Here is a 13,057-nt window from a genome sequence, read left to right on the forward strand (position 1 = left end):
TGAGGGAACCTAAGCTGCTGAAAGAGTTAAGAGGGCTCTTCCAAACCCCGGCCCTCCCTCCCTCTCCCACATTTGCCTTGTGGGCTTAATGCGAAACCCAGGGGCTTCACAAGACACTGTACAAACAGCTTCGGGGCGCCACTAACGTCTTCAGCAGAGAGAGGCCCAGCTGCCAATGCTTAGGGGAAGATAAGTGAGTGGAAAGAGGTGGTTTTGACACAGGCGGCCAGCAGCAAGGCTTTTTTGCGGCAGTTGAGTGTGAGCTCCGCCCCTACAAAAAGCCGGAATCCGCTCCTCAGCCCCTCTCTTCACCACACTTGATTAGGAATTTGGGGGCGGGCCCTGGCCTGGCACAGACCCGCACACTCTCAGTTCAGCACCTCTCCCTTCCTCTCTCTCTCTCTCTCACACACACACGTTCTGTTCTTCCTCCAGCCCCAGGAGGCCAGACCGAGGGACGTGGTCACTCTTTGAAAACTCCAAGCCGAGGTAAGTTCAGTCATTTGAGTTGGGGCGGGGGGCGGGGGTCTTGTCTTTTTGTAACTGCACTGAAGAAATAAAGGAAATAACGGGGTGGGGGGGTCTAGCAGGGAGAAATGATTCTTCACCACCTGGACCATCATCCCAGGGATGGTGGAGAGGAGCAAAGGGAAGAGGGAGACGGGTCCCGCACGGGGCCTCTCTCCTTGCAGCTCTTCTGTGGGTGTTGGGACCCTCCAGTTTGTAAGCATGTCCACCAGATGTCCACCAGAATTTCCCCCTAGCTACTCATGAATCTCATCTGCATGCTGGAAGTTAGCCTCAGATTCAGCCTGCAATGTCTCATAAAGAGGGGTCACGGTACCCAAGTGTAGCCGGAAGGAGCAAGTTTTGTATAGGGGTAGTGTGTGTGTGTGTGTGTGTGTGTGTGTGTGTGTGTGTTGGTGTGTGTGTGTGTGTTGTGTGTGTGTACTTGGGTGAAAGAAAGAGAATAAAAATAAGAATTACAAATTGGCCACATCCTGGGAGCTATGGATTGGGGGTGGGGGGGGATGGCTTCCATCCTGAGCTCCTTGGCTTTGGGAAGAGGAAGAGCATGGAGCTCCTGGGTCAGCTCCCGAGGCTGGCGAGTGACAGCCACACTGTACGGGCCCTGGGTGCAGGCGCGTCTGCCCGTTTCGGTCCTGAAGCAGCATTGCCAAGGAGACAGGGTGCGGCGGGGACAGCACTGGCTCCCCACCAAGCCCTTCCAGCAGCCGTGGCTCTACGAGAAGCCACAGTAGCTGGGCACACAACCCTGGAAAGCTGGAGCTTCCAGAGGAAGGTGGCTTTCTTCTGCCAAGGTGCCCAGTCAGGAAGAAGAAGGAGAAGAAAAAGAAATGGAGACAGAGGTTCACTGTGCCAGCCCTCCAGACAGCCACCTTGGTCCTGCAGCAGCATGGAAAAATGTGCTCTTGGCAGGAGGCCGTGCCTTCCATCTTCTCTTCCTGGCTAGAGCCAGAGACCCGCCAGAGTGCCCAGGCAGTGGGCAGTTGGGTCTGCTTCTCAGAAATACTGTGGCTCTTTGTTTGAGGTCGGAAGCTGCCCAAGGATGAGCCTGGGCTTCTTCTCCTCCGGAGCCCAGGGGCTGGTGGGATGGCATGGGCCTAAGGGAACTGCTCTCAGGAAGCGGAGGTCTGGGAGGCCTGGGGGACGGTGGCTGGTAAGGACTTGGAGGAGCTATCTCAGTCAGGGTCATGCTCAGCTTGCATTAGATCCCATGTTGGCTTTTTTTTTTTTTTCTGCTGGTCCTGGGACTTGAACTCAGAGCCTAGGCGCTGTCCCTGAGCCTCTTTGTGCTCAAGGCTAGTGCTCTGCCATTTGAACCACAGCGCCACTTTGGCTTTCTCAAAGTATTTATTGCCAATAAGAGTCTCATGGACTCTTCTTTCCCAGGCTGGCTTTGAACCACGATCCTCAGATCTCAGCCTCCTAAGTAGCTAGAATTACAGGCGTGAGCCACCAACCAGCACCTAGCCATGCTGGCTTTTATGCTCCTCACTGTCTCCTGTCCACAGGAGAAAGCCAGCAAGGCCCAATGGCAGAGCAAGGGCTACTTGGGACTTGCAGGCCAAGATTGGTTCTAAGTTTTCTCTGCCCACGGGGGATGCGCAGTGCACAGTGGGTAATCCAGCACCACAGTCGGGTATTCAGGCCTAATGTTCCATCCCGGGTCCTCCTTCTGCCATAGCACCAGCTTCCCTCACCGAGGATCCCAGACCCCATGCTCCCCCCGCCCCCCCCCCAGGCCAGCCCTCTTCTCCCACTGTCTCCTCCAGTCTGTTCCAGCCCAGTCCCCTGGCTCATTCATTGTCTGTCACGTGGCTCCTCCCCAGTATCAGTGGCATCTGGGGGGCAGGGAGTGACCCAGACACATCCAGAGGACAGGTGTCATGCCCACCGCCACGCCCCCGGCTGGAGAGGATTTGTAACTGTTCTAGGAAGACCTGAGCAGCCAGGACGTGCGAAGCTGAGAGTTTTCTCACTCAGCACTGAAGGGTGGCCTGGGGCCTTGCAGACGGACCCCACCCCTCCCTGCCCACTCGGCCAGCGGCCCCGTGACCCATGAGACCAAGGGATCTCCCACAAGCAGCTCAGATCTCCCCCTTCACCGCCCAAGCCGCTCCTGGAGGTCCCCCAGAGACACGGAGCGAGCCAGACAGCCTGTCCCTCCGACTCTTAGAAAGATTATGTCCCTAGGTGTCCTAGCTGGATTAGGAGTGTGAAGAAAACCCTACCACTTCTAAGCATCACACACCCCGCACGCGTGCACACACAGATGCACACACACGCGGTCGCGGCTCCGCCGTTTCAGGGGCACTCGTGGTCCCTCAGAACCTGCCTTCCCGGGGCCTCCCTCCCCGTCCCTCTCCTCTCTGCCTGGCCGGGGACAAATGCAGTTCACTGGTCCCAGATAACCAGTACCAGGTGAGGGGAGCACTGGAAAAGGAGCACTAGGAAGGGAGCAGAACTCCAGCTCTGGGGACCTGACCCGGGCAGTGCCATGTGCCCGGCCTGGCGCCCTCCTTCGGCTGCTCAGGCCCCTCTCTGCCCTCTCTCCGCCCCGCAGGCCGACGATGCAGCGGGCCGGCCTCCTGCTGCTGGCGGGGCTCTGCTGCCTGTGCCAGGCGCAGTACGAGGAGGACTCGCACTGGTGGTTCCAGTACCTCCGCAACCAGCAGTCGGCCTACGATGACCCCTACGACCCCTACCCCTACGAGCCCGCCGAGCCCTACCCCTACCCCTACGGAGTGGACGAGGGGGGCCCGGCCTACTTCTACGGCTCCCCGTCCCCCCCGGAGCCCCGCGACTGCCCCCACGAGTGCGACTGCCCCCCCAACTTCCCCACGGCCATGTACTGCGACAACCGCAACCTCAAGTACCTGCCCTTCGTGCCCTCCCGCATGAAGTACGTCTACTTCCAGAACAACCAGATTGCCGCCATCCAGGAGGGCGTCTTCGACAACGCCACGGGCCTGCTGTGGGTCGCCCTGCACGGGAACCAGATCACCAGCGACAAGGTGGGCCGGAGGGTCTTCTCCAAGCTGAGGCAGCTGGAGCGGCTGTACCTGGACCACAACAACCTGACCCGCATGCCCGGGCCCCTGCCCCGCTCCCTGCGGGAGCTCCACCTCGACCACAACCAGATCTCCAGGGTCCCCAACAACGCCCTGGAGGGGCTGGAGAACCTCACCGCCTTGTACCTGCAGCACAACGAGATCCAGGAGGTGGGCAGCTCCATGCGGGGCCTCCGCTCCCTCATCCTGCTGGACCTCAGCTACAATCACCTCCGCAGGGTGCCCGACGGGCTGCCCTCCGCCCTGGAGCAGCTGTACCTGGAGCACAACAACGTCTACACCATGCCCGACAGCTATTTCCGGGGGTCGCCCAAGCTGCTGTACGTGCGGCTGTCCCACAACAGTCTCACCAACAGCGGCCTGGCCACCAACACCTTCAACTCCAGCAGTCTCCTGGAGCTTGACCTGTCCTACAACCAGCTCCAGAAGATCCCCCCGGTCAACACCAACCTGGAGAACCTGTACCTCCAAGGCAACAGGATTAACGGTGAGGCCTTGGCAGGGCAGGGGGGTGGAGGGAGTGGATATAGACACGGCAGAAGGAAGGGTATAAATGAAGCGACCTGAAGGTGGGCGTGGTGGCACACGCCTGTCATACCAGCCACTTGGGTAGGACCATCAGGAGCTTGAGGTCAGCCCCGGCAAAGATAGTAAGACCTTAAAAAGGCAAAAATACAAAGAAAAGGGCTGGAGAGGGGAGTAGCTCAAGTGGTAGAATGCTTGGCTAGCGAGCGAGAGGTCCTGGGTTCAATTCCCAGTACCACCAAGAGAAAGAAAGAGAGAAAGGAAGAAAGAAAGCTGGGAATGTAGCTTTTTGGGTAGAGTGTTTGCTTAGCATGCATGAAGCCCTGGATTGGATTCCTCAGTACCACATACACAGAAAAAGCTGGAAGTGGCGCCATGGCTGAAGTAGTAGAGTGCTAGCCTTGAGCTGAAGAGCTCAGGGACAGCGCCCAGACCCAGAGTTCTTGCAAGCCCCGTGGCGAAAGAAAGAAAGAAAGAAAGAGGGGGGGGGAGTGAGGGAGGGAGGAAAGGAAAGAAGGGAAGGAAGGAAGGAGGGAAGGAAGGAAGGAAGGGAGGGAGGGAGGGAGGGAAGGAGGGAGGGAGAGAAGGAAGGGGAGGGAAGGGAAGGAGGGAGAGAGGAAGGAAGGAAAGAGAAAAGAAAAGAAAAAAGAAAAGAAAAAAAGCAGGCAAGCACCCTGAACCCTAAGCCACAGACTTGCACAAGAGCTGCAGGAAGTGCACACTCCTCCCTTATCCACAGCTGAGGAACTGGGTAGGGAGTGGGATGGCTCAGGAGAGGGCTTTCCAGAAGAGCGAAGCATGGAAGAGCTGTGGTCAGCCCTGCTTTCCTGTTTTGGGGTGTGTGTGTGTGTGTGTGTGTGTGTGTGTGTGTGTGTGTGTGTGTGTGTGTGTGTGTGTGTGTGTGTGTGTGTGTGTGTGTGTGTGTGTGTGTGTGTGTGTGTGTGTGTGTGTGTGTTTAAACTTAACAGCTGGTGTATAAATATGTGCTGCTCTCAGAGCTGGCTCTGGCCAGTTCTCCCTGGAGTCCAAGGAGCCCCAGGTGTGCGGGCCGAGGTCCTCCAGGCAGCCCGGCTGTGGGTGGGGGCACAGTTCACCTGCTCTCCTCTGGGCCTGTCTGCAGCTGCATAACAGCTGTCTCTCTGCAGCTCTGAGGTCATGTGCATCCCAGATGGAAGTGCGGCGTTCCCGCTGCCTTCCTCTTAAATCCGTGTTCAGAGCTTGCTTAGATGCCCTCCACCCCAGGCTTACATGACCCCTCCCACACACCCACATGCTTTCCTCTCTGCTAGAAGTTCTGAGCCAGCACAGCATTTAACCTCCTGATTTCTGGGTCAAAGTCCTTGGCTCTCCCAGGAGGGAGCACTGTTAATGACCACGCAGAGAGCTTTGAAGTACGGCCTGCTGAGAAGGAAGGTACTGGAAAGCACACCAGGAGAGAGGAGGCCTGTCCCCACCCCAAGGGACAGATCAATCCTTTAGGAAGGAACTAGAGAGAGGCCGGCCTCCAAGAGGAATATGGAGGCCGAGGCGGGGCAGCAAGGTGGGTGCTGGCTGTCTGACCCTTTCATCTGAGCGTCAAGATGCTATCAATTACATGCCAAACTGAGTTTAGTTTAAAGCCTCTCTTTCTTTGAGGTGTTCTTGTTCCTGGGATAAGGCTGAGGGTCCTTAGAGATGTTGCATGCTGGGAAAGCGTTGCATTTCCCCATGACTTTACATCCGGCCTCCCAGACACCTGCCACCTGTTCTGAATTGCCCCTCCTGGGGGTGTTGGCTCAGGTGCTAAAGCAAGTTCAAAGCTCTTGCTAAGCAACTGGCTAGCAAGTGTGAGGCTCTGAGTTAAGTCCAGTGCTGAAGAAAAAAAAAAAAAGCAACTGGCTAGAAAGTTTGTGGCCCTAAATTGAAGACCCAGTGAAAGAAACAAAGAAAGGGAAGGAAGGAAGGAAGGAAGGAAGGAAGGAAGGAAGGAAGGAAGGAAGGAAGGAAGGAAGGAAGGAAGGAAGGAAAGAAGGAAGGAAGGAAAGAAGGAAGGAAGGAAGGAAGGAAGGAAGGAAGGAAGGAAGGAAGGAAGGAAGGCTGAACTTCATACCAGTTTAACCCTGAAAAAGAAACATCAAACAGCGGCTTCCCTACCCCCAGAGTCTCTTGGTGCAGGGTGTGTTGGCTCACATTTGGCTTAACCAGGAGACTGAAATCTGAAGGTTGCAGTTCAAAGCCAACCCTGGGCAAAAAAAGTCCATGAGACTCTTGTCTTCACTTAACCAGCAAAAAGCCAGAAGTGAAGTTGTGGCTGGAGGTTGAGTTCTATCTCTGAGCAAAAGAAGCTAAGGCTCTGAGTTTAAGCCCCAGGACCGGCACGCACACACGTGCGCGCGCGCGCGCACACACACACACACACGCGCGTGCACACACACACACACACACACGAGAGTCCCTCGCCTTTTGAAGTCTAACTACAGAAGCAGAGAAAGATGGCATGGTGTAAGAGACAGTTTGTCACAGCGTATTGTCACTCCTGCCCTCCTGTGGAACCACTGCAGGTCAATCACAAAGTGCTCTGCCCCTCCCACAAGCGGTCAGAAAATGAACTGCCTCAAGAAGCATCCCCTGCAAGAAAGTTGTCCATTCAGACAACCTGAAAGTTTCCCGTGCTTCCCCTTCCCAAAATTTAAGTCTAATTCCTTCCCTGGTTGTCCTGTCCCCACCCCACACTCCATCTTCTCTTTTAGCAAAACAACTCCAAGGCCTTACCCATCCTGAAAGCAAAAAACTGATCTATGCCAAGTGCTTGCTCCTGGGTCCCGGCACATCATTGTAAAAACAATACATGGTAACCATTGACAGCTTCCTTCCCACTCTGAAGAAGACACATCTGGGCTGGAGATGTGGCTCCAATGCGAGAGCGCTTGCCTAGCAAGATGAATCCCTGAATCCCAACCTCAGTGTAGCAAGAAAAGAGAGGAGAGGAGAGGAGGGGAGGGGAGGGGAGGGGAGGGGAGGAAGGAAGGAAGGAAGGAAGGAAGGAAGGAAGGACAGTCTGACAGTTCTTGTTGACAATTTCATTGTTTTTTAAAATGTTCTCCCCCTCCCCTTGAAAGATGGGGAAACTGAGGCCAGAGAAGGAGAAGCCATCTCTCCAGGTCACCCAGACTCTATAGTGTCAAGCCCAGAACTCCTATCTTCAGCTTCAAAGGCCCTAGAGCCAGACTTCCCTGACTCAGACCCCTGTAGGACACAGCCCCTGCCCCAGCTCCCTCTCCGCTCCAGGGGCAGCCTCTACACGGCAGCCAGGGGGCAGGAAACACCTGCTCTGAGGTAGCTCCAGGCCTGCCAGGGGGACTGGTCAGCCCCCTCTGCTCCGTCCCCTCCCTCTCCCTCCAGAGTCTGCCTCAGTTTTTCCAGCCTAGCACCAGCCAGGCAGCAGCATCAGGAAAGTCATTCAGAAGCAGTGACCCCAGGACAGCTGGGCGAGTTGCCGGAGGAATGTGGAAAGACTTATGTCAGTATTTCATCTGGGCTGGAAAATATTGGCCCTGCACTATTCCTGGGTATGGGGAAGACTGGGGGAGGGAGGGGTGTCTCTCTGTCCCAATGCCCAGTGTGGTGGGTCTATCGATGCTGTGTGTCTAGTTCCTCAAATGCAGACCATGCTGATGTGCCCACCACTGGAATGGGGCGGGGGGAAGAACCTCAGCAGACGGTCTGGGGTCTGCAGCTCCAGCTCAGCCTCTGTAGAGCTGCTGTTGACTTGAACGATACAGACCCCGCCCCTGACTACACCCCGCCCCCAACCTGCTCACCGCATCTGCCCCCCTGGGAAAAACATCCACAAATTCCAGGTCTCCACCACCACCCCGCTCCCCCCACCTACCCACCCATCCACATGAATCGCATCTGGGCCTTCTGGGTAGGTTAATCTGCCTCAGTCTCTCCCAGTCATATTTTAGTCCATTCTTCACAGAGACTGAACACATCTGGCAATGCCAGGCCAAGCTTAGTGAAGCACGCCTAGATTCCCAGCACACTGGGGCACAGGCAGGAGGATCACAAGTTCAAGGCCAGCCTGGACTATGTAACAACTCACTGGATACTGCTGATTTCAATCAAACACTCTTCCTCGGCCTATCCGAGCCCTCTACGCCTCCATTTTCATGCTCACACCCTCCTCCATGGCTACCAGAACCTTCTTCCAGCTCCCACCACCTCCAGATAGATCACCGCCCTTTGCAGACTAAAGGACACTTGGGGGGCACAGGCCAGCCGCAGCTGTGGCTCTGGCCTGCCTCACAGCTGCCCCTCCAGACCCCACGGCCCCACCCCACGCTGAAGAGTTCAGGACTGTGTTGCTGGCACCTTGTTGGGCTCCAGCCCTCACTGACTCTGTAGACCGAACTCTAGCTATGCAGGTTAGGTGGGGGGGGGGGGGGGGGATAACTTAACTAAGAGTCTTAACTAAGGTAAATGTAAGATAAATGTAGCCAGGCGTTGGTGGCTTAAGCCTGTCATCTAATCAACCCAGACAGAAAAGTGGTTAAGATTCCATCACCACAATAGCCGGCAAAAAGCAGGACTGGAGGCGTGGCTCAAGCGGCAGAACACCAGTAGGACACGCAAGCAGCTTGGGTTTCCAGCCTTCTTTCCCCTCAGAGCCTGGCTCATGGCTCTGACAGGTACTCAAGACAGACTGGCAGCTTCCTCTCGGCTCTGGCACACACAGCTTGTCTTGTCTCTCAGCCCAGGGTTTCTGTCTTTAATTTCCTGCCACTTTTTCTGTCTGCAAAGTGGCAGGAGATATTTAGGATTTAAGCCCCTCCATTTCCCATCTTCCCTCTCAAAGCAATTCAGCAAAGCTCTCTCCCTCTCTAAAAGCAATCGAGCACTTCAAAGCTCGGGTGAGCCTCTACCTCCCTCTGCTGCCCATACACAGAAAAAAACACAAAACAAAACAACACAAGTCAAGTTCTGGCCGGATACTCAAGGACATTCACCAGTCCGTGAGCTAAGAAGCAGCTGAGCTGCAGAAGCCGCAGGCACAGCCCCTCTCCTGTCCCTAGCCCTGAGCCCACTTTGTGCCAGGTACGTCCCAGCTTGAGACACATCAACTCCCCCGACCTCAGCCAGGCAGGGCACAGGGGCTCGGGCCTGCACTTCCAGCTCCTCAGGAGATGAGATCTGAAGATCATGTTGGAAAGCCAGCCTAAGCAGGAAAGTCCATGCGACTCCGATCTGCCATTAACCACCAGAAAACCAGAAACGGCGCTGTGGCTCCAAGAACTAGAGTGGTTTAGCCTTAAGGGGAAAAAAGGCTGAAGGACAGCACCCTGAGCTCAAGCCTGGGACACAGATACACAGACAGACAGACAGACAGACAGACAGACAGACACACACACACACACACACACACACACACACACACACACACACACACACACACACACACACACACACACACACACACACACACACACTGTTCGGTCTGTGATCTGGAATCCTGTCTCCCCAGAGTTCTCCATCAGCAGCTTCTGCACGGTGGTGGACATGATGAACTTCTCCAAGCTGCAGGTGCTGCGTCTGGACGGCAATGAGATCCAGCGCAGCGCCATGCCGGTGGACGCCCCCCTCTGCCTGCGCCTGGCCAGCCTCATCGAGATCTGAGCCCCAGCCCCGGCCCCCACCCGCAGCCCCACCACACCCACTGCATTCAGCTTGCTGGTTTGGCTTTTGCTGGGAGGTCTGGGACAGTCCTGGGACAGCAATCCGTGGGCTCCTCTTCGACCTCTTCCCTGTAGGTGGAATTAGGTGGGATCAGGGGCTGGACAGGCTTCTGGCTGAGGGTGTCAGCAAACGCTGTCTGTACCCCAGCGACAAGAAAGGGAGCAGATGGAATTATCCTAAGAAGCCCTAGCCCCAGAAATCTCACGACTGTTGAGTTCTCGCAGATGAATTCAAGGCACAACCGTGTAAGAGTCGCTTGAGCCATCTAGCGCATAACCGTACTTCTCAAGCAATCTCTGGCTCTCCCTCCCGGCAGCCCTGTGCTCCCATTGATCACTCCTCAAAATACTCTGGCCCAGCCCCCTCCTCCTCCTCCTGCTCTTTCTCTTCAGAGAGTTCTTCTGTCCCTGCCTGAGCAGCCAGGAGACCCCAAGGCATGAGGGCTGCCTAGCCGCCAGTGAGGAGACCCCCCCCTTTCCTCTGAAGTTGAGCGGGCATGGAGAGTCCCCATGGAAAGCCACCAGATCAGCCCATCACTAGTGGGGTGTCACTGGTCACAGGCTGATGATACAGGAGGGGCCACGACCCTGGGCTAGGATCCCTTTATGAGGTTCTATTTTAGCCGCTGGGCTGTTCTTTGAAAGGTAGGTCTGACTTCTAAGGAGGAGAGGCCAGACTGGTGGTCATTGATTCAGAACCCAGGGCCAATTAGCTGAACTGCAGGACTGTGTGGACTGTGTTTCATCCTGCCCGCAGGCTCTGCTTCCCCGCTTAGACGTCCAGCCTCAAAGATGGAGGCCGTGTGGTTTTCAAAAGCATGGGAAAAGACGATCTTTTCATCTAAGCAGGAAGGTCTGATACGCTGAAAGGAGAGACAGACCCCAGCCAGTTCCCAACATGCCCCCCGGGGCCCAAAGAACGGGGCGGGGTGGGGGGGGCAGGAGTTCCTCTCTGTGAACTGATTTTCCTAAGGCCAGAGTCCGCAGCCCTCTCTGCTTCTACACCTTCATTACCAAGATGCTCTCTTCCCTTCCTCGCTTGGCTGGAAAGCACTTATTTCTCCTCAGATCTGAAATGTAATATTGCTAGGGCTGAACCCATCTGTTCCTCTGGGCAATGATGGGGTTCAGTCATCTTGGGGAGCCAGGGGTGAGGACCCACGGGGGACATGCAACCCCAGTGCAGCCCACCCCGACACCAGGACGCTCCTATCCAGTGTCTGCTCGTCAGCAGCTTCCCCAGAAAGGGAGGAAGGAGAGGAGGGAAAGGGAGAGGGGGATCCTAGACTTTCTTCTTGACTCCAGACCCTGAAATCTACAAAAGCCAAACCAGCTCATTTCAACCGGGAGCTCTGAGGCCCAGGGCAACACCTGCTCTTCAGAAAGCATCTGCATGTGGACACCATCATGTCCCTTATTATAAAGGATTCTCATTACAGGAAAGGCATGCATGGTGGCTAACCTGACCAATAAAGTTATTTTACGAGTGCATGGTTAGGAGTGGAGTTATTGGCCGCAGGCAGGGACCGTGTGCACACACCCCCAGCTCGGGCTGGGCAAGCTTTCTATTCTGTTTGGGAAGATGTCACTACGAACTTCATGTATAAAAGCTCAAGTTGGTAAACAGAAAGTCTGTCTGTTGATGAGCCGACTGGCTTTTTCTCTGCAGACATTCTAACGTTTTTTCCTCTTCCTTCCACCATTCTCTCTTGTCCTTCCAGTAATTCTGGCCCTGGATATTGTGTCTTAACCACTGCTGCCCTCTTGTGGCGGCAGTGTGGAACTGAAGGCAGCCCACGACAGCCAAGCCCAGTTGGAAGAGCAGCAGTATGGCTGCCCCTGGGTTCTTTCCTCCAGCCAGATGGGCTAGGTGCTTAGCAGATGCCATGGAAGCCAGGACAGACTGGGCTCGCACTTTCAGGATAATCTGCTATCTTCTGTCAGGGAAATGACAACTACCACTGACCCAGTACTAATCCCAAACCTAGTGTTTCATGAGTGTCACAATTAATTCCTTCTTAATGCAGGGAACACAAATCTGACTGTGATTGTCTGGATCATCAGAAGAGAGCCATACCATGGCCACAGTCCTTTCTCCTGGGCAGCAAGCTGAGCCCCTCTGCCTTGGAGAGAAGTGGGAGGGAATTACCACACTACACAGAGTGCAGTCCTTGGCCTTGGGTTTTGCTTCTTATCACTCCCTCAGCCATCGCAACCATCCCAACCAAGACAGAGTGGGAGGAGGATGAGGAAGAGCCCGACCCTGCCGCAGGGCTGTGCCCTGGCTCTCCATTCAGTGCTTCACCCCAGAGGAGACAAGAAGGGAGCATCCTTCAGGCTCTACTGCCTCTTTTCTGAGGATACCAGTAGAGAGAGGCTTTGTGTACATTAACTCACCTTGTTGACTTCTGTGGGCCTCCTATGCAGAAGGTATAGTCATTTACTATTTTACCCAAAGGGAAACTGAGGAACAAAGTGGCTGAGGCCACCCAGTTAGAGAGCAGCCTGTCCTAGCCTGCCCTATTGTTTTTACTGGGCTTCCTGAAGGCCCTGGAATCATGACTTAGTAGGGCAAGTGGGAGATTTGAGGATAGATGGGCTGTTGCAAACAGAAAGGGTATATCACACGTGTGTGTGTGTGTGTGTGTGTGTGTGTGCATATGCCAGTACTGGGACTTGCACTCAGGACATTACCTTTTACTTAGCTTTTTCATTCAAGGCTGATGTTCTACCACTGGAGCTACACTGCCACATCCAGCGTTTTGCTGGTTAATTGGAGGTAAGAATCTCTCCGTTTTATCTTCTCAGTCTGGCTTCAAACCATGATTCTCATATCTTAGCTCCCTAAGCAACTAGGATCATAGGCATGAGCTCCTATGGCTTAGAGTATGGGTTTTGTTTTTTTTTTACAAGAGGGACCTAAATCTATTCTCTAGCACTCACAATCTTTTGTGAATTTTCTAATTAAAATTTACTGTCCATCAGTAAGTGTGAGGCAGGCCACTGGGAGGGCAATGGAGAACAAACCTCAGAGAACAAAGGCAAGTAGCCCTGGTCCACCAAAGCGACCGACTCTGAACAACAAAGCCCGCCCCGCGCGTGGTGTGCTGAACACTGACACACGGCTGGCAAGAGCGGGGTGTTTGGTGCTCACACTGTAATCCTAGCCACAAGAAGGTTGAAATGGAAGGATCATTGTTCAAGGCCAGCCAGAGCAGAAAA

At 54.9% G+C, this 13,057-nt stretch overlaps 1 protein-coding gene across 1 annotated transcript; it reads left to right on the forward strand.

The window, feature by feature from the left end:
* The first annotated feature begins 296 nt into the window (after window positions 1-296).
* Fmod (fibromodulin) lies at window positions 297-11,324 on the forward strand. Its single transcript, XM_070041777.1, has 3 exons — window positions 297-489; window positions 3,089-4,083; window positions 9,625-11,324. Exons 2-3 carry the CDS (start codon window positions 3,096-3,098, stop codon window positions 9,774-9,776), a joined length of 1,140 nt encoding a protein of 379 aa, XP_069897878.1. The 5' UTR covers window positions 297-489; window positions 3,089-3,095; the 3' UTR covers window positions 9,777-11,324.
* The last annotated feature ends 1,733 nt before the right edge of the window (window positions 11,325-13,057 follow it).

This window comes from Dipodomys merriami, unplaced genomic scaffold (genome assembly GCF_024711535.1).
Source record: "Dipodomys merriami isolate MVZ:Mamm:240054 unplaced genomic scaffold, mDipMer1.0.p SCAF_31, whole genome shotgun sequence".
Lineage (NCBI taxonomy): Eukaryota > Metazoa > Chordata > Mammalia > Rodentia > Heteromyidae > Dipodomys > Dipodomys merriami.